Source organism: Amblyomma mixtum, chromosome 2 (assembly GCF_055824585.1).
Source record: "Amblyomma mixtum isolate Tamu chromosome 2, ASM5582458v1, whole genome shotgun sequence".
NCBI lineage: Eukaryota > Metazoa > Arthropoda > Arachnida > Ixodida > Ixodidae > Amblyomma > Amblyomma mixtum.
This window is the reverse complement of record NC_143013.1, coordinates 307617223-307637340: the sequence shown is the minus strand read 5'-3', so window position 1 is coordinate 307637340 and position 20118 is coordinate 307617223. Positions and strand designations below refer to the sequence as shown.

Here is a 20118-nt window from a genome sequence, read left to right as displayed (position 1 = left end):
CGAAACTACAAACTATTTTTTGTGGTGTTTCTAACAGGGTCCTGTCGTTTGTTTTCTTTCGACTGCGTTTTGTAAGGATTACACACGCACTACAAGCGCAAGCCTGCAGGCACCTGTAGAGAGGCTACTATAGTTGTTTCTCTACTGCATGGGACGTGACGCAGCAAACGCACATCGTCTTCCTACCTCCTCGCGCCCCGGTACGTCTTCAGAAGTGTGCCATAAGCCGCTGCGATCACGACAAGGTTACTTCTAAAGTGGCGAGAAGTTTGGAGCTGTACCAGCCGGCCTTCCTTCCACAGAATATTGTTTGTGTCCGCTTCGCTAGAAATCTTTGTTAAAAAAGACAGTTCGATTGTTTAACAGGAAAGTGAAGACTTTTTAAAAGTGGCTGGTGCTCGCTACATCCGGTATTTCATATCATATTTGTTTTTGTTGCGAAAGCAACACTGCTCGAGTCGCCGAGCCATTTCGCGGAGCTCAGGAAAGGCCATACTGCGCGTGCGCGAGAAGCAGTGACGTCACACGGCGCACAGCTGGCGCGCCGCCGCCGCCGCACTCGCGCAGTTGCGCATGCGCAGTAGCGGCGCATAGCTAGCGTTCCGGGGCCAACGCCGCTGCCGCACGCTGTAATCCTCCAGGTTTAACCAGAGCTAAACCACTGCCAATTTTCGTTTTTTTTTTTTAATTAGTGCAACAGTGCCCCTCGCTCTTGTAAACAGGACGTTGCTCTGAAGTGTTGCAAGAGCAACCTAATTCCTTCTTTCTATTGACGATTAATAATAAATACTTGCTAGACAGTTATGTCCGATGACCTTTTAGTTCTTGATCGATCGATTGACTAGAATAAAACTGATGAAACATTGTCTGTCAAGAGTGTAACGGATTTTAGCACTGAATTTCTAAAACGAAAAGCCGCCGCGGTGGTTCAGTGCTATGGTGCTCGGCTGCTGACCCGAAATACGCGGGTTCGATCCCGGCCGCGGCGGTTGAATTTCTTTGGAGGAGAAATTCTAGAGGCCCGTTTACTGTGCGATGTCAGTGCACGTTAAAGAACCCCAGGTGGTCGAAATTTCCGGAGCCCTCCACTACGGCGGCTCTCATAGCCTTAGTCGCTTTGGGACCTTAAACCCCATAAACCAAACCAAACCATCTAAAACGAAAACAACATAAGAGTGGGAAAAAGCGTAAAGGGGTTTGACTAAAACTGAGCATTTCCACAAAATGGCTCACAATAAGGCTGTTTATAATCATCAAGCCACCCAGCTCATCAAAACAAAGGGAAATGCCAAAAATAAAGACAATAGAAATGAACAGCCACATTGTTTTCTCCGGGCTTATCTCTCAGTACGCTCCCGATAATCCACGCTGCCACAAATCATCTGTCAGGGCCACTTGCGCTCCGGCACATTTCACGTCTCACTCGCTTCAGGTAACGCACGGAGCGTTAGTCGAATGCAAGTGGAGCCAGATGCAGCAGCGAAGAGTACGCGACGGGAAGAGCTCTTCAGCGGTATAATCTTCTGCTTAGCAACTATCTACAAATTAGTCAACAAGGACAAACCCCAGCTAAATTACTGTCGTGCCCTTCATCTGTTGGTTACTACAACACAACGTGCGCTACGACACCTCGGGACCTCGGAGGCTCCAAAACATATGCGGAGTTTTCTGCTGCCGTGAGTAGCGGCGACATCCCCGGCGACACTAGAAGGAGTCACCGACCGGGAGCTCTTGTTCATTAAAGGTGAGCCCTTCGCCTGCATGAGTTACATGTGTACGGAAGCAAATTTACAGCGAAAGCTCTATCGGCTACGTTTTCTGGTGTTTATAGCGCCGTTGTCGTTACAGTAGTAGCGTAGTATATCAGACGTAGCAGGCAGGCATAGAAGGGGGTGGCGAAAAGTCAGGTGGGCGGATCAGATTAGGAAGTTTGGGCGGTTAAGGTGGCTGCAAGAGGCACAGGATAGGTTTAATCGGAGGGATATGCGAAAGGCCGTTGTCCTGCAGCGGATGTAGCTAGGCTAATGATGAGGATGTCAGAGGCAAACCGAGAAAGCAAATGACATCAGTATTTCCGGGCCACATGATCATGTTCTCGTCAATGAATAAAGCCCAGGTTGGCGGTCATTTATAAAAGTGAGGAGAATGGTTAGGCTCAACTGTCGATGTCACTTCAGCCTTGGAGTATTATATGTTGATAGGCACAGCCAGCTCGGGAACTTAGAATGTATATGTTAAAAAATAACAAATCTAACTTCTGTTCTCTGTGGCGCTAACTTAAAAGTCCTGTGCAAGTCAAAAAATTCTTTCTGACATCTCTGCTGCTTGCAGACTGGCCGCAGCAATATTCATTGGGTGGCACAGCGCCAAATATTTCGACTCTGCCCATTAAATTATGGCGTCGCTTTTGCGACCTACGCTTACGTTTCAGTTAGTGCACTGCAGAACTCACTACTGCTCTACAATGCAACGTCATAGCACGGGCACGGCGGTGGTGGTGGCGCTGCTGGTCTACCTGTGCGCGGTGCAGCAGGTGTATGGCCAGCATGGCGCACCCGCATCAGAACTCCGAGATGGTCTCAACTACTACAATCACGAAGATATGACTGCTTTTCTGAGGAAAGTTAGCGCAAGCTATCCAAATTTCACCAGGCTTTACACCATCGGAAAGTCCGTACAGGGTGGGTACAACCTACTTTCGTAAGCGATGGACCGTAAAGAAATAAATAAAGAAAACAACGGCTGGCCTCGATGCTCCTTTTCGAACGGTTGTTATATTTTACGACGATATTTAGGTATTTTCGCTGTTCATGCAGGTCAAGGAACCGTTCATATCAGGGCTGCAAATTTGGAGTAAAGGTGAAATGATGTGGTAGTTAGCCTGCCTTGGCCATGTCTGCGTTATACCGTCTTGCCCCCCCCCCCCCCCCCCCCCCCTTCCCCCTCTCCTCCCATTCACCCTTGGGAAACTTCGCATGAGGTAGCAGCACAATAGTAGTATTTCTGCTGCGACGAAAACTTTTTAACATTCCGCCATCAACATGACATACTTATCACGGTAACTTTTTTCCCGCCGGAGGACGGCGGAAATTGTGGGAATTCTTTAAAATTTCATCAAGTTTCATACTTTCCTCTCGCCATGAGCAACAAACGTAATTCGCCGTTCTCGAGCTAACAAAATTGATTGCCTTTCTGAGTGAAATTGACTGTCAACGTAGTGTTGCTTCGTTTCACTACTGCCGCGTAAACTGTAGGGCGTGACCTGTGGGTTCTGCTGGTGACCAAGGACCCCCAGGATGAGCCGCTGCTCAAGCCCAACGTCAAGTACGTGGCCAACATGCACGGAAACGAGGTGACTGCACTTGTGCACCCTTCTCGCTCCGCGCAGCCCTGTGGCATGATATACACGTGAAGATGTACAAATGAGTCAGAACATTTTTTTATGAATAACTACCCTTTATCTGGGACATGTCATCAAAGGACTACGAATTGTCTATCGGCATATGCCCTGACGCTACCCCTTCTAACCACGACCTTTGTCATGTTCCCGAAGCTGCTTTCGCGAAAAGGCAAGAAACGTGGGCCTAAATGACAGTACTATTCTTGTCGGTTATGTTCCCCTGCTTTAGTGACAAGTAGTAGGATGAGAGTAAAGGATGAGAGCTACTCGGCGCCACTAATGTATTGCTGGTAAAGGCAAAAATAAAATAAAAAGAATTAAAATATTGAGGTATTGTTCTGAATAGTTTGAAATGCTGCGAAAAAAAATTGAAAAAGGGAGGGTGGTGAGATGAGGTTAGACATTCCATGACTACAGCGCAACGAACGAGACAAAAAGAAGAAGGACACAGGCAGAGACACAACACAGCGCTGTGTTGTGTCTCTGCCTGTGTCCTTCCTCTTCTTGTCTCGTTCGTTGCGCTGTATTCATGGAATATCGGAACCAACTCGCCCAGCAACTTACCTTGAGGTTAGACAAAACAGAAGGGAGCTATACTCATACTTCAACGTCCATCAGCCGAGGGAACGAGCCCGAAATGGGAACTTGCGAGTTACCGTTGCGTCCGACGCATGCGTAAAATGCTGCGTGCGTAAACTGCATTGCTGCTGCTTTGCTGAGTTGCACCTGGAAGGGAATGAATGAAGTGGACAGAATGTGCTACCTTTACTGCTGGTTTCCAATTGTATCGCTCATAGCTGACGGTCATGTGCAAGCAAGGCAGCAACAAACTCAGTGAGCGCTGATAGAGAAGGGACGAAACAAATAGCCACTATACATACCTCAACGCCATAGCCTCTAGGTTCACTTGTATATAAGGGCCAAGGTCTTGGGTTGCACGTCGAGTTGAACCGTGCTAAAAATTATAATTGCAAGTCATGCGCTTGCTATGAAAGGCGATGGTTACCGGGAACAAATGCAACACGGTTTTGTTGTTTTGTTTCACTACGGTAGTGGAATAACATGACCCCGTCACTCTATGTTGATGTCGCCACAGTGCTACTTGTGCAGTTTTTCGGCCCAAAGGTGCGACGTCTTTGCCCTATGTTCTTATGTTCCTCCTATAGTTCTTCCTGAAACAAAGCACACTGACAACACACAAAACTGACAGACACAGACAAGGCCACGGGGCTAATAGCAACTGTTAGTAGAGCCGTGTCCTTGCCTGTGTCTGACCATGCTGTGTTCCGCTCGTGCGCTTTGGTTCAAGAATTACGTCCAACTCGATAACCAGCCAAGCCTTTCTTCCGTTCAGTGTCGAGGTAGGAGAGCAACATGGCAGTACAATGAGGATCTGCGAAAATTACTGTTCGGCCCACTAGCGGCTTGCTTGTGTTTTGATACACGTATGGAGGGGTTAGGAAACTCGTTTGGAAGAATGCACCCGCTCCCCCGCGTGAGTAACAGCATAGCTGATTCAAGTGCCGACGCTCAGCCGTTTTCTAGCTGCGCGCCGTTATGTCAGCGACATGCACACTGCAGATCTTTGGACCACATAGCTTCATGCAGTTACCTAGAGGGAAAAGAGACGCTGCGAGCCCGACCAACTGTTTTGTTCGCACTTCTCGACATTTCCGCAGTGAACGAAGCGCACTTCAAACAACTTGCACAGTTGGCGGCGCCTCTTTTTCTCGCTATGATAGTTTTATATTGACTAGACCGAACGGGGCATGCGCAGGCGGTGGGCCGACAACGTGGACCCGTACGTGCGCTACCTGCTGGACAGCACGCGAATCCACATCATGCCCAGCATGAACCCGGACGGATACGAGATCGCCAAGGAGGGAGACTGCACCGGAACCCTGGGACGGTACGCGCACCGTGCATGTCTGCTGAATCCATGTGTGCAGTGAACAGGGAGTTAGCTCCCCGTTATGAACGTGTCCACATGTATTAGGTTGAAAAAACTTGCGTCATCGACTGGTTTACTGCACATGTTTGGCTTCCGTTTGGCTTGTCGGGCGGCGCACGAAGGCAATGACCCGAAGGGAGTGACTTCAGTTCCATAGACCTGCGCGCATATCTTCCGTCTTCGTGCGCAGATACAACGCTCGTGGCGTGGACTTGAACCGCAACTTCCCGAACCGCTACAACAAGCAGAGCGGGCAAGAACAGCCGGAGACCGAGGCAGTGAGGCTCTGGAGTCACCGCATTCCATTTGTGCTCGCCGCAAACCTACACGGGGGCGCGCTGGTCGCCAACTACCCATACGACGAATCCCTGAAAGCTGGTACAGATACACGCTCTTTACCACGTTTCTGCTGAACTAGTACTCTGGCCATGAACAGAAGACTGCCGTTTCCGTCGAGGCTTTTTACTATTTTCAATGTGTGCTTCAGCGAAGAGGGCGTTCTGGGCGTGCTTTCGACGTGGCCATGCAGTGCTGTGGCCTATTTGTTGGGCGTGGAGTTGACAATGCCGCTTGTTGCTAATACTCAGTTCTTCGCCACTGTAAAAGTTTGATTACCAACGTCCAGTATTCAGTCTGACGGGTAGCGCTTGCCGTTAACTATCATAATTGTTATCATCATCAGCATTGGTGCTAAGTCCACTGCGGCGCAAAGGCTGATGTCGACTGATCTCAAAACTGTCCTCTCTTGGGCCAGCCGTGGTCCACCAATTCCAGCTTATTTATTGACCTGATCTGCCCCTCTTACTTACTTCCACCCACAACTACGTTTCCATTTAATTAAAATCTATAATTTACTCTAGCAGACCATCGGCTGCCTGCTCGCTGTCTTGACACTGTTTCGCTGCAATGGTGTCGCGCAGGCTGGATGTTCAGCCGCGAGCCAGCGGTGACGCCAGACGACGACGTGTTCAGGCACGTCGCCAGCGTGTATTCCTTCAACCATGCCACTATGCACCGGGGTCTCTCCTGTTCCGCACTCCGGCGCCAGGTGTTCCCCAACGGCACCACCAATGGTGCCGCTTGGTACGCCTTCCCAGGTACACCGTTTGTCAGAAGTAAACGGGCCGCCACGCGCACACGGTCGGAGCTGACTATGAACAGTGCCACCGCATAGCATTGGCCAGTGCCACTGCCACTGCATCCCCTGCATGTGGATGTGCTTTTCTCCGAGAGTTAACTGCATCGACAAAAGACCGCTGCCAACGCTAGTGTATACCGTAGCACAAACAAAAACAAAAATTAAAAAGTTGGCACAATTCAATGACATAAAACTACACGAAACAAATACGTCCAAAATACTGTGAAATCGATCTAAAGAGTTTGATGTAACACGCGCACGCATTCCCACTACCTGCGAAAACGCCAACGCTGCCGCAAAGGTAGTTATGAGTTCCGCGGAGGAGGATAAAGTCAAACTATTGTTTTCACAGCGCTCAAGTGTGCGATGCACATAACTGCCTTTTGTGTCGACAACAGTATTTTTTTGCCCAGGCGGCATGCAGGACTACAGTTACGTTTGGAAAGGCTGCATGGAAGTGACCCTGGAGGTATCGTGCTGCAAGTTCCCGCACCGCCGTGAACTGGCGCGATTCTGGGAAGAAAATAAGAGGGCACTCCTCGCCTACTTGGGGGAAGTGCACAGAGGCGAGTGGCACGACAGGCTGTTGTTGTTGTTTTTGTTGTTGTTGTTTTTCTCGTACAATGGTACATGCCAACACAGGGGGATCGGCCAAGGTTTCTTGCACAGCGACGTGCACTTCATTTTCTTCTCACAGGCCATATGACAGGGGGCGCTTGGAGCTCACGGTGCGAAACAGACTTAAAAGAATTGCAAGAACAAACACATGAATGGCGGGCGCTAAACTGAATACCAAAACGCTAAATGCACGTACATCTCTTGCATCTGATCACCTTAACCGAGGCGGTAACTTTAGGACGTCACTGTGGTCGACAACTATACGAGCATTTCAATTCGAGAAAACCCAGCACGTTTAAATGGTCCTACTTATTTTTTTTTTGTCGCTCAATGCGGCTTGTCTTGCCGACTGGAATGGACAAGCTTGTCAGTTGGGTTTGGTGCATGGATGCCTCACTAGCATTGTTAGTTCTGCGCCTGTCTACTTCTTGTCACCTGTCTACTTCTCTTCTGTGCCCTGTCCCCTGCGTAGGTTGTTTTTACAATCTCGAGTTCTTTATCGCATGCAGAGCGCCTACATACCACGCAATTGATGAATTTTAGCGCTAAATTTCAATGTGTGAGCAAGAATACCCGCGAATGTTGCCTGTGTTCAACGCTGAATCTTGATCTTGTACACAAACTGGCCTCACTCAACACACGCCTGTTACTGAATTTTTTGCAGGACCCCAAGGGTTGTCTAGGAGAAAGTTCTAATCCAGTTCGAATTATGCTATTTTTCTCTTTAAAGACTCTAGGATTGCATGACTGGTGGTATCAAGCATGTAGTGCCAATATTTGAGCAAAAATTGTTGCTTGTAAAGAGTGCAAAAGGAAGGGAAGGGTAAATTACAAACGTCTAGGAGGAGAGCCGACTATGAGACCAAGAGAGAGTGAGCAGATCAGAGAGAAAGCCGACAATCGTTTTACATTAAGTTAAAGAAAAATACAATAACTGGAAAAAAATTTATCCTACTTTGGAATGAAGGCTAGCCATGTTGAGCCCTTGAAGCTTTCGAAATTCTAGTCTGAGTTTCGAGTCGTAGTTATCATTTGTTTCAAGAAGTTTTGCGATAACTCGTGCGGAACTGCTAGGACTAGCTTGTTTATCTCTTCTGGTGTGGTTCCGGGAATTCAGAATGATCCGGAACCTTTCTTCTCTGCGTTCTTTTCACAGGTTAAAATACGGAGAACATAGCGTTTGGGCATTTTCATCTTCAGTCTGGTATGTAGCTCGTGTTTGGGCGTCTCATTTTAATTTTCCTTCATCAGGTGTACGCGGCATTGTGACAGACAGAAAGGGCAAACATGTTGCCGGGGCCTCTCTACGTATCTCGAACCGCGAGATCGGCTTCAAGACGACATCAAGGGGAGAGTACTGGAGGATCCTCAGGCCCGGCCACTACATGCTGGAGGTACAAATACCTCCGCGCCGCTTTGAGCAGATTCACAAGAGAAAACTAGTCGCGAATTCAGGAGTTTATTTTATAGTTTGACGTCGCAGATTTACACATCTTATTTTTTGGCAGGTCTCTGCGCGGGGATTCCACGCGGCTAAACTGGACTTTGACGTGGTCGAACGGCAGATCTCCACTGTCAATGTGACGCTCAAGACCCTACAAGAAGAGCTCGATGAAACCGGACCAGACTCGGAAAACGCAGTCTAGGTCACGAGTTTCAAACAAGCGGTCACGACGTGGCTTTCTGAGCTGCGCCTCTTTGCTGAGGCTGAAAACAGCTCCCTTCGAAGAGGCTGGTTATGGCCATTCTCTTCACTGTCTGTGTGCAGATTTCATTTCTTAATCATGGTCATCATCACCATGACCGGCACAGGTGTAACCCACTGAACAAGGAATGCTTCTCCCAATGGCCTCCAGTTACTTCTGCTTTGAGTTCTGTGTTCCAGTGAAATTCCTCACCTCATCTTACTATCTGACCCACACCCAACCTCGACTTAATTTTCACTCGCTTGAAAGTCACTCTAATAAACCATCTTTTTCTTTTCTGTGTGTTACATCTCTTGCCAATATCTGTTAATGTCACAAATTCGATCTAATTCACTACAGCTGCTGCTGCGAGAAGGAGCAACATCAACATTTCTATGTATTGTTTAGAGACACCGACCTAAAGCTCTTTCCTGCTGTACTATACGAACTTACCTGTAATCGACAAAACGTTTTCTTTTGGCATACTATTGGCGAGAAAACGGTTAGGCTCAGCTTCTGGCCCTCGGGCACTGTGATTACTGGCGGAACAGCTTGCTTTCCAACCTGGGCGCTGCCATATTGTTTCCGGATTACGCTCTCGCTTAGCTTCTGTAGCCGGCCGGCGACGAGAAAACAAAACTTGAGCAGCTGCGTTGTTCACACCAGTGAAAACAAGAAGAAAGCGATGAGCTCATCTGCTGTCGCTGGACACGACCATCGAAGTTCACGTCGCCAAAGCAACCATTTGTCTGTCATTCTCCAAGATTTTTTTGTCGCTCACTTCTAACAGCCAAAAGCAGACGTTTGTAATAAAAACACAGTGGCACCAGATAAATGAACAGATGAAATAACACGCCTTCGGTTTTTTGTGATAGCAGACTTTTGATTTCCAGCATCGCGTGAATGGCAAGATGGCAAGTTGCTGAAGCAAGGGTGCAGCGTCAGAAAATGTTTCAATCATCGAATAATGTCCCCAGCATACGCACCAATAGAGGCTGCGCGCAGGTATGCAGATTTAAATCGGGGTATTCGTTGTACAACAGAAGACAGCGCGCCGTCGGTGGTGACTCTTTATTGTAACAAGGGGGCTCACTATTATAAGAACTCTGACACACAGCGCTGGCATCGTGGCCTACAAGCAAAAAAAAAAAAAAAAAAGCTGGCAAAGATAAAAACCACTAACAGAATACTAACGTCACAAAACCTAGCACTGTGCGACCCGTTCGCTAAGTTTGACTCAGATTTCACTCTGTAGGGACACACGCAAACTGAACCAGCTCTCTCGGCTGTCACGCGATTTCTTATTATCGAGCGTCGAGAGTAACGCGTGATGAGCTCGCAGACAACCTTAGAGGTTCTGCTGGCTAAATGAAAGGCCGAAGATTACCATTACACATGGGCGTCCTCAGAGACGGGGAATTCAAGCGCTTCACAACGCATCACTGTTCCTACCGGGACAACCAGAGCTTTTTATCCATACCAGAGTCAAAAATACAGAAGACTACGTTCCGAAATACGGCCAGCTGATTGGCCAAAATTTGGATACTCCCAGTTTTTCTTGTGGCACATATATCGGTGATATAAATTGCTGAACACCCCGTAGGAATTGCCAGACGCCACCGACAGCAGTGCTTCTCAGCATGCTAGTCTCCCAAGCGTGGCCACAGGAAACGCCCTTATTTGAAGCCGTATTTTCGTAAATGGTAGGCTAAAAGAACTCCATAGTTGAAAACGAAAGCCTCCTACATCGGCGTCTCCCCGGTAGAGAAGTACGTGGGCGGTACCAGCGGCGTCGCTACATACGCCGGGACTCCTAAAACAGCTTGTTTCCAAACACGTCGCACAACGCACGCCTTCTTCGAGCACTGCTGAAGGGAGGCACGACAACGTCGACGAACACAACTTTCAGAGACTGTCCTCGCATTCCACTCATCGATCGCGGTTCGTCGTCAATGCGCCGTGCATTGCCGCAAGGCTGCTTGGTTGTCGTCCTGGAGGTTTGTGTGTCTGCGCGCACTCGTCAGCCGAAGTTGCCGAAGAGGTTCCCGAAGCCGGACTTTATGGAGTTCCACATGGAAGGCGTCCTCTGAAGCGACGATGGCCCCAGGAATACGCTTAATGCCGAAGAGTCCGGGTGCAGGAAGTCTTCCTCGGAGAATAACTGGAAAAATAAGAGAACAAAGCATTTGCAGGAGGGACTTATAGGGGGCTAGCTGTGAACAAGAACTTCAAAAAGTCAGAGCGGGGGATTGAAAGGAGGTCTGTTTAGTTTCCACGTGATACAGAAACAAGTGCAGTACATAGCCAGAATTTGACCTGCTGGAGGAAGACACTCTTGAAACTTTCATGGAAGAGGAAGAATAGGAAGGAAGCTTTGTTTTGTTCGTCTGGACTGTACGAATGCCCTTGATATTTATGTGGGCTTTAAAACTAGCTACTGTAGTGTGCACATTCATTTTTGCAAAATGTTTTCGTTGCCCATTTCTCTGCGTCTTTTCTTCTATGTCTGCCGCCGGTTCCACGATGCGGAAGCCGAGATGGACGCTTCTCTAGGAGGCATCCATTGCTTTCCTTCTTTGGTGACACTATAAGAGGGTGTGTGCACTAAGGCCGAAAACAATACATTCTCTTCTCTCCTATTCTATTATATTATATTATGTTGCAGCCTGTTGTTCTATTCTATACTGTTCCATCTGTGCTTACAAGTAGAGAAAAAAAAACGGTTGCCTGTGCCACAAAACAGATTGCGTGTTTTATAAGCCACAGCAAACCTGCAGCTCGCGCCGTACCCGCGACACACTAGCTCATCTGGGTTAGCCCAAATGCCATTCCTGTCGAGAGGATAATACCCGTTCTTCTGCGACCAAAGCAAACTGTAGTTTGTTCATTTTCCAGTTCGAGACGGGACACAATAGCTTTTTCGACAATGCTGTGGGATCTTTTCAAAATAAAAGCTCGCTACATAGCTCGCACTCACTGAGAAGCAACATGGCGTGTCACTACACCTCATCTCACATTACTGCAAAGCCGAACCGCCTCTTTGGTTCACTAGAAAAAATTACGAACATTTATGAACCTCAAGGAATAAATGCTAATAATTTCTTTATGGCTTAGTACTTTCACCAGTCGTTCCTGCAGCGATGTCACATTCGCCCCTAACTTGTTTTGCAGCGGGGCGCTGTAAAGAATGCGCGCATCAGCGATTTTATTTTCACGAGAATACTATTCGCATGATAGGAAAGTCGTGTGAAAAATGCATACGCCAGACGAAATGTTTTGGTGGTGGCCATCTTCGGGTAAATAGAAATTGTTTTACGAGTCCATTTTTTTGCCGTGTGGGCGTGTGAAACCAGTGGGGCCTCGGTACAGTCAAGCACATCACGCGTCCGACCATACCTCGAAACCGGACACTAAACTGCACATGGAACCAGAGAAGCAGAGGGCGCTCGCAACGTGTGCAGAGAGGAGGTTGGAAAACGGGGGATCTGGAATTTGGAACAAGTGTTGGGCGCCGTTGCAAACTACTGCACTCAGAGCAAAATGGACAGCGGAGTTCATTGAAGGTTCGGTAGAAGCCGTAGGAAAATATTACTTCCTGAAATCGCTATTTCCTCGTTATATTCATTACTTCGTAGTAAACTGTTTCGCTACTGCGAAGTTCGAATGTAATCGCTGTTCCGTAAAGTCTCCGCGTTTCTCCGCGTTAGCGGTTAGCGTAATATCAGTACAAGACACTACTCCCGGTAGAAACTTTATTACCTATACACATTGAAACCAGCTTATAACAAAACGTAGGACAGGCGCAGATTTGTTCGATATATGCAGAAGTTCGATATAGCCGATCCCGCATGTAGAGAACTTTTGATAATAGACCTTTCGTTGGAAGAAAAGTTGGAGGGAAGTAAACAATGGCCCTCTTAGTGCTAAGAACATGAACTTATTGCCAAAGGTGTGACATATCACGATAAAGAAGAAAACAAATTTTTCAAGTTGCTCTAAAGCGATGAATGGTAACTGCACTCTGCGGTGACAAATTAGTAAGAGGTTTACACACTACTGCGCATTTGCACGATCTCAGACTTCCTTTGAAAACACAACGAGGCGAGGCGAGGTATTCTTTAGCGCCAAAGTCAAGGCCATGAAGAGTATATCCCTAGGTCTGCCCCGCTCGCAATCTGTCGATGTTCCTTCCTTACGTCATACCCTTGCCAGACGGGCTCCTTAAATGTCTCCGAAAACCACGTTGATTTGTTCAAAAGCGCATTTGTGCTGCAACGCGGCAAGACTGTTACCGCCTTCGCTAAAAGTGAGCCCCGAATGTGAACAAATCCACCCGAGAGACCTTAGAAACACCGCAGCACCGCTCGAAAAAGTGCCCATCGCAGCGCCATCTAGTGCAGAAAGCTAAAAGCAAACGAAATCAAATCTAAGAGGCTTGTACTTTTCACGGACATTTCAGATGATATAATAGAAGGTTAATACCCCTGTCAAGCGAACAAGTTAAGTGCACTTACGGGGAGTGCGCTCCGGCATCCCGAGTGACACTTTGAGCTTCGCGGTGCTAAACGGGAAAGCAAAGTGCACTCGTAGTAAAAAGAAATGGCGGCACGAAATGAACGGAATTTCTGAAGAGGTCGATGGAAAAGAAACAGGACTCATAATAATTGATTGCTTAACTTAATAGCGCAAATAAAACGAGGTTCAACAGTTTTTAACGTTGAAAAAAAAAATAGAAATAGAAGAAAAGCCAAGACCAGCCAAGACTATCCGGAATTTCGGCAACAAACAAGATGGCGGCGGGTATCAATCACGGTGTCAGTCATAGAGGGTGCGTTCCAATTCTCTAGACGTCTGACAAGAGGTCTAGTGTGACGTCTAGGAAGCCGTCTACATGTCTACATATTGGAACGTGTCTACTTCACGCGACGCCTTGCGCATATAAACTGAACTAACATTTGCGAATAGTTGCACTCCTATGTTCTTAAAAAATCTTAATAAAACAAGATAAAAACGCGCTGTTAGTAGTTTGCTAGTTCTTATTTTATTTTTTTTTTCTGCAATAATGGTGCGTTCATCGCTACCGCCTCAGCAGACGATCTCACCCGCACGATTTCCTCTCGCGCGATTCACAAATATAATCGTAGGTCCACAAAGACGGCTTTATTTGCCGCTAGTTCCTATAAAAATCAACTTAACGGAATGACTGACACTTGAAAGATGGTGCGTCTCCGGGCTCCAGTGCCCGCGAAGATCACGGCTCACTCAGCTCTGACCAAAGTAACGTTGGCTCTGACTGCACCAACTGCTCCGCCATCTTTAGACAGGAAGTTAGCCTGCATCGATGTGGACTTCGGCGAAGCAGTCTTGTTGGACGGCTTCGTGAAAATTGGAACGCGTCTAAAAATGGCGGCTGTCCGGCAAGACGTCTAAGTAGACGTCTACTCGGGAGTATTGGAACGCAGCCAGAGTTTCTTACTACTACCTAGAGGGAAAGCTGGCGGCGCTGCACTTCAGCCAACATGGACGCCCAAAGCATCATGGGGCGGTGAGCTACTTGTTGCGGCACAGTCGTAGTTTTTCGGGAACACAGAGTGGCAGTACTAAGGCGTTTCATTCCGAAAACGTAGTTCGTGTGTGCGCAGACGACTTTCGCGCGAACGCAGTGTGTAAAAGCCATAGTAGTGAAGACGCGACGACACACGACGCCAATAAAAGGTTTTACTCTTCCGAAATGCCATTAAAAAAACCTCTTAAAGTATCTAAACAACAACATTTTTTTTAAAAACATATTTACTTTTAAAAGTGCGCCTGTTAATTACGAAATATTAGTTTTTTTAGTGTTCATCACTTGGCCAATAGGAAAGCTAGTCATGTCTTATTTTAGGCAAACTTTGCACTTAAATGCTTTTCTGCTCGTTTGTTGCAATCATTAGACAAGATATTGAATTTCAGGACGTTTGTAGCTATCAAACAGCTTTATTTTTTTTATTAATTTTTGGCCAAAAGTTACAGTTCCGCAACAAGTAGCTCACCGCCCCATGATGCTTTGAGCGCCCATGGTGGCTGAGGTGGTCACGTAGGGTCTCCATGCAAACTCCCATAGACGGCTTGCCAGCTTTCCCTCTAGGTAATAGTAAGAAACTCTATGGTGTCAGTATTCTAGGCACTATAACTGTGTAGTATCAATGTTGCACCTACAGTCATGGAGGAAAAAAAAACTAAGGAGGGAGCATGACGTCACGCGGCGAGCGTTCGCAAGCCGAGTGTTTTGAAGTGGTTTTCTCCCTCAGTTTTTCGCTCTCCGAGCCGGTCCTTTATGTTTTGATTCCGGTATGTTTTAGTGCGCGTGTATGCGCGACCCGCGGCGCGGGCGTCTACAGCAAGGAAGTTGATCTACAGTTATCTGCCGCGCTAATCGGCGCATGCGCGCGCGCATCGGGGCTAGACTTTACCGCACGCTAACACGTGGTGCGATCACGGGGGGGGACACTCTTTTTTTTTGCTATATCTTTACTTGTTAAGACTAGGCTTCAAGGTTGTCGCCGGACGCTCCCTCCTCAGTTTTTTTTCCTCCATGCCTACAGTGCACCCGTTGCACCTGATCGTTTCCTTGTTTTGTTACTTCGCTTGTAGCTATAACGAACGAATTTTCTCCTGAGAACAGTGTTATAGCATGGAAAATAAAGCTGTAAGTACTTTTTATGCACTATACATATTTTGCTTTTGAAGTCGCTGCTGGCGAGGGTACGCACTCACCCCTCACAGCCCTCAAAGTGTGGTCAGTAAACGCACGCCTAGCGGAGTGCGCTCTTCCGCGAGTGACACTCCACTTAATTGCGTCGTTTAGATGTGGCGAAGTGTACTTACAGCGAGTGACACTCTCCGTAAGGACACTTAACTTGCCCGCTTGACAGGGGTATAATTTTACTTTCTGGGCATAGGCTGAAATTTCTCGCTTAGGCCTCAAGACTAAAATTTTTGCAGCAAAAGCTGCGGCTAGTGCACATGGTGGCCAGAGCGGCAAACGCAGTCTGCGGCCACCAGTCACGAAGTGCAAGGAAACCAGACGCTGGGACAAGAGAAGTCTTATCTTGATGGAGTGGCGGTTAGCTACAAGTCTGACGCATTTAATGTTCAGTCTCAAGCAATGAATGTAATGTTATAATAATGACTCTCCCAAACTGGAGACCTTTCGATTTACACGACTCCCCTGTGCCATCGCTATAAGCTGATCCTACTGTACTCAAGAACCTTTTCGAGGCTTAGACCTATAGCTTTCACGGCATCACGATTTTGTGCAACAGTTTAATTACCAGCCAAATGGGCATAATTAAGACATCAGTGTCGTCTGTAACCACAATTTTAATGTATAATTTGCTAGCTTAGCGCGACAGATGTAATTACCACGCGTACTGGGTCTAATATTCTCGTTTCAATACTTACAGATCACGACATTCGGGAGAACCTATTCTTTCGACGAGAAGCCTGCGGAGAAAAAAACCAGAAGAGAAGGTACAAGCCGTTCTTTCTTAATTACTCCTGATAGGGTTTCCTCCTTATTTGCTTCAAATTAAAAAAACTGAAGACATTTAGTTACTAATTTCACTCAGTGGAAGGTAAAAGTTTGAATTACGATGAACGGCTTCAATGCACCCGTTAAAAAGTTGGCAGACGCTAGATAGTCTGATGCTATAAACTGCGTAAGCAAATGCGCTTGTAGGATGAAGCTTTTTCATCTGACGTTTTTACCTTTGGCCGTATCCCATTGACTAAAGTTGCGGCATTTAATTTCGCTTTACTCTGGCTGGTTTTATGGCTCGCTAATGTTTTTTATATGGTACATACACACGTCGTTACATTTGCTGCATTACACACATTTCGCTTTATTGGCGTGTCGAGTTAGACCGGCTGATAACGCGCGCTCGCTTGGGGGCGTCACTGCGCCCACCTCTCCACCTCCGCCGATGAAGATTTCCTCTCTCGCCTCTCATCACAGGCTTCAGTGTCACAGCCTGCTCCTTCATGACACAGGCACCGTCGCTGGATGCTCTGTTCAAACTATTTCGCATGTAGAACAGATATTTGGCACTGGTGGTAGCGAGAGTATGAGCTGTGTGTTAAATGCTCTCGTTCCCTCACCAACCCTCATTACGTGATACTCAGCAAGAGTACTTAGCTATGATGATCTAGGTCGTTGGTTCATCCGCAATATCCACCTCCCGCGCTGACGTGGTCATTCTACGGAAATAAGTAGGCTGCATTTACCGTGGTTCGTCCAGTTTACACGGATAACAGAAGGGAAACATAAAATTCCTGAAACTCCCCATCGAACATGAGAGCTTGGCTTTTCCAACACAGAGTGACAGGGTGTGAACAGTGGACAATTAGTGAGAGAAGGCGATTATGACAGACATAAGTGGCTCCCACCTTCACCGGAGGACGTCTGCTTGTAGTCATTGGAAGTCCAGTGAAAGTCCAACCCACATAGGCTTGGTGTTACCACCAGCTGTCGGCGATGTTCCGTGTGAAGTGCTGGAGTGTGTGTTAGTGCCGAAAGACCCGTAGCCTTGGCAAGTGGTTGGTGTGCGATGTGCCAAAAGCGGCAACGGCAGAAGCACTTGAACGACGAGGTCAAGCCTTAGCTTCCCAGTCAGACAGGCAAGGCTGGGAACAATCAATTCTTACTTGAGTAAAGCTCGCGCACGGGGCATGATGATTTTAGTAGTATAGTAAGCGCTCTACTTCGGCAGTGGCCAGTCACTGCTTGCTATTCTGTCGTTACCATTTTTTTATTTGCTCTGAGCGCTTAATATGAGCATGGTTACCTATACACTTGCTACAAATTTCTGTGCCACTTTCACGGAAAATGTTCTGAAACCACCAGCAAAATGAGGGCGCGAAAATAATTCAGGTAACAGATGAGAGCGACTAGTTAGTCTCGTATTTACTAGGCAAGATTGTCATGGTTGCATCAACGTATATTTTTCTTCTTTTCAGTCAACTTAGAGCTAAGCGCAAAGTGCGCGCGCTTTAAGCTTCAGCCTTATTTCCAGCATGCTTGGTGTTTCAGTCAAACCGGCAATAAAGCCGGTACCGTCACCCCTGCATCATGGGTGAGTATGGCAATGACCCAGCGCCGCAGCGGTGTAATTGGCACTACAAAGGTCATTGCCGTTCCCTAGGCGTCACACAAACTCCGCTGCGCTCACTCCTCGTGTCAAGTGCTTCTCTCGTTTTCCGGAAGGTTGCTGGTGCCCTTAAGTAAAGGCCACGTAGGAAAGAGACGAAACAGTGGAACAGAGCGTGCGAAGTTTATTAGTGCGACGAAAGTGGAGAACGAAGAGGAGAGGAACAAAGGTGTGCAGAGAAAAACCGACACCGTGTTAATGAGTGCGCCAAAAAAAAATAGAAGACAGTAAGAAGAGGCCCTGTGCCAATGATGTGCCGCTCTTCACTATCGAGCGTGTAAGCGGGAATGACAGTACAATATAGAAAAAGTGAGTATATAAGGGGTGATAAAAAGTGTCTGTAAAAACTTGCGCGCTGCGCCCTTCCATGTCACTTCACCTCCTCCCCCGGCAAACATCGTGGGGGAGGCAGGGAGGAAACGCGAAGTGCATTGCTATGCCCTAAAACGCAGTCAGACATAATAATAATAGACAGAAATAAAAATGGGTGTAGGTCGCTTCAGATGATGATAATGACAATGATGCAGATGAGTTGATGAAGGTGAAGATGCACATGCGAACATCTGGGTATTATTGTGCGTCTCGAAACCAGCGGTATCGGGTCGCATGTAAGCTACTCTTGCAAGGAAAGTTGTACTCCTGCGAGTTGTCCTACTGCGAGTTGTACTCCTGCGAGTCGTACTCCTGCGAGTCGTACTCCTGCGAGTCGTACTCCTGCGAGTCGTACTCCTGCGAGTCGTACTCCTGCGAGTCGTACTCCTGCGAGTCGTACTCCTGCGAGTTGTACTCCTGCGAGTTGTACTCCTGCGAGTTGTACTCCTGCGAGTTGTACTCCTGCGAGTTGTACTCCTGCGAGCTGTACTCCTGCGAGCTGTACTCCTGCGAGTCGTACTCCTGCGAGTCGTACTCCTGCGAGTCGTACTCCTGCGAGTCGTACTCCTGCGAGTCGTACTCCTAGGAGCGAGTCGTACTCCTGCGAGTCGTACTCCTAGGAGCGAGTCGTACCCTTACGAGTCGTACCCTTGCGAGTCGTACCCTTGCGAGTCGTACCCTTGCGAGTCGTACCCTTGCGAGTCGTACCCTTGCGAGTCGTACCCTTGCGAGTCGTACTCCTACGAGTTGTACACTAGCGAGTTGTACTGCTCAAGTTGTACACCTGTGAAGTTCACGTTAGCCTTTGATCGCGCTGGTCGACCATATTTATTAGTCTGAATGACACTCTACATGTCCTATGACCGCAGTAACTTCAAGAATACTGACCAGTTTCCTCAGATCCGTACTTCCGAGAGCTGCGAATATCGTAATCTCATGGAGATTTTCCGCATTTCAAAATATCTACGAACGAAAGTATCACTTCGGTTTAACTTGGAACGAAAGCTCCTACTTCTGAGCTATAGTTGCGGATGTGACCATAAATGCTACCTTATGTCACACATTTCAATATGCATAACTTTTGTACGCAATATTTCTGCGGTTGCGTGACCAGTTTAGGAGGCGAATAACGCACTGAACAAGAAGCCATAACGACTGCTTTCTTGTTACAACATTAAAATCATAATTGTTCTCATGCGCCAAGCAGGATTGCAGCCTCGTTAATATATTTCTCCGCACTTCGATACAATTCGAAATCCCTTACTTTTAGCGAAAAAAAAGCCAACAACGTAACGAGAATTCGCCATGTGGTGTGATTCAGCTTTAAAAAAATACTGTGGGCTGCACGCCTACTAGACGCAGCGTACAAAACGTGAGGTGAGGAGATGAAGTCGGGTGAAAATGAATGCGATGTGGCACATTTGAAGCGCGCTTCGCGTTGACATAGAGAAAGAAAAAAAAGCACAAAATAAAAAAAAGCAGCCCGGTCAGTGGCGCAGATTTGGTGGAAACTCGAACGGGTTGTTATTGGGCAGCGGTAGCGTTTTGAAGCCGTTAAAGTAGAAGCGAGGTGGTAAAGGCTGCGGCGGCGGCGGAATTTGCCTTAGTGCTTCTATTTTATTTTCCTGGGGCGCCACCTGTGATCAGGGTGAAGAAACAGAGAAACAGGGAGAGAGAAAAAAACAAGAAAGACAAGTGTTGAGAAAAGACACAAATAATAGGTTGTTACCCCAGTACAAATATACAAGGTGGGATGACCCAAAGTT

At 47.4% G+C, this 20118-nt stretch overlaps 2 protein-coding genes and 2 long non-coding RNA genes across 4 annotated transcripts in view; 2 read left to right on the top strand and 2 right to left on the bottom strand.

Moving 5' to 3' along the window:
* The first annotated feature begins 1172 nt into the window (after positions 1-1172).
* Positions 1173-9089, top strand: LOC149364869 (carboxypeptidase D-like). Its single transcript, XM_089568765.1, has 8 exons — positions 1173-2681; positions 3255-3408; positions 5178-5309; positions 5542-5729; positions 6272-6448; positions 6903-7055; positions 8359-8501; positions 8616-9089. Exons 1-8 carry the CDS (start codon positions 2396-2398, stop codon positions 8751-8753), a joined length of 1371 nt encoding a protein of 456 aa, XP_089424891.1. The 5' UTR covers positions 1173-2395; the 3' UTR covers positions 8754-9089.
* Positions 9090-9849: 760 nt separating this feature from the next.
* On the bottom strand, positions 9850-17939 carry LOC149364868 (uncharacterized). Its single transcript, XR_016289229.1, has 2 exons — positions 17220-17939; positions 9850-10953 (listed from the first exon to the last, which is right to left on the bottom strand). It is a non-coding gene; the product is annotated as an uncharacterized LOC149364868 (long non-coding RNA).
* The window catches only part of LOC149364867 (uncharacterized), a 43164-nt gene continuing 38584 nt past the window's right edge, over positions 15539-20118 (top strand). Inside the window, exons 1-2 of the long non-coding RNA XR_016289230.1 lie at positions 15539-15676; positions 16238-16304. This is a non-coding gene — a long non-coding RNA (uncharacterized LOC149364867). The remainder of the gene's footprint in view (positions 15677-16237; positions 16305-20118) is intronic.
* LOC149364866 (carboxypeptidase D-like) overlaps positions 18085-20118 on the bottom strand; it is a 123011-nt gene continuing 120977 nt past the window's right edge. The window contains exon 10 of the mRNA XM_089574812.1: positions 18085-19989. Within this exon, the coding sequence (XP_089430938.1) occupies positions 19840-19989 (150 nt within the window). The 3' untranslated portion in view covers positions 18085-19839. The remainder of the gene's footprint in view (positions 19990-20118) is intronic.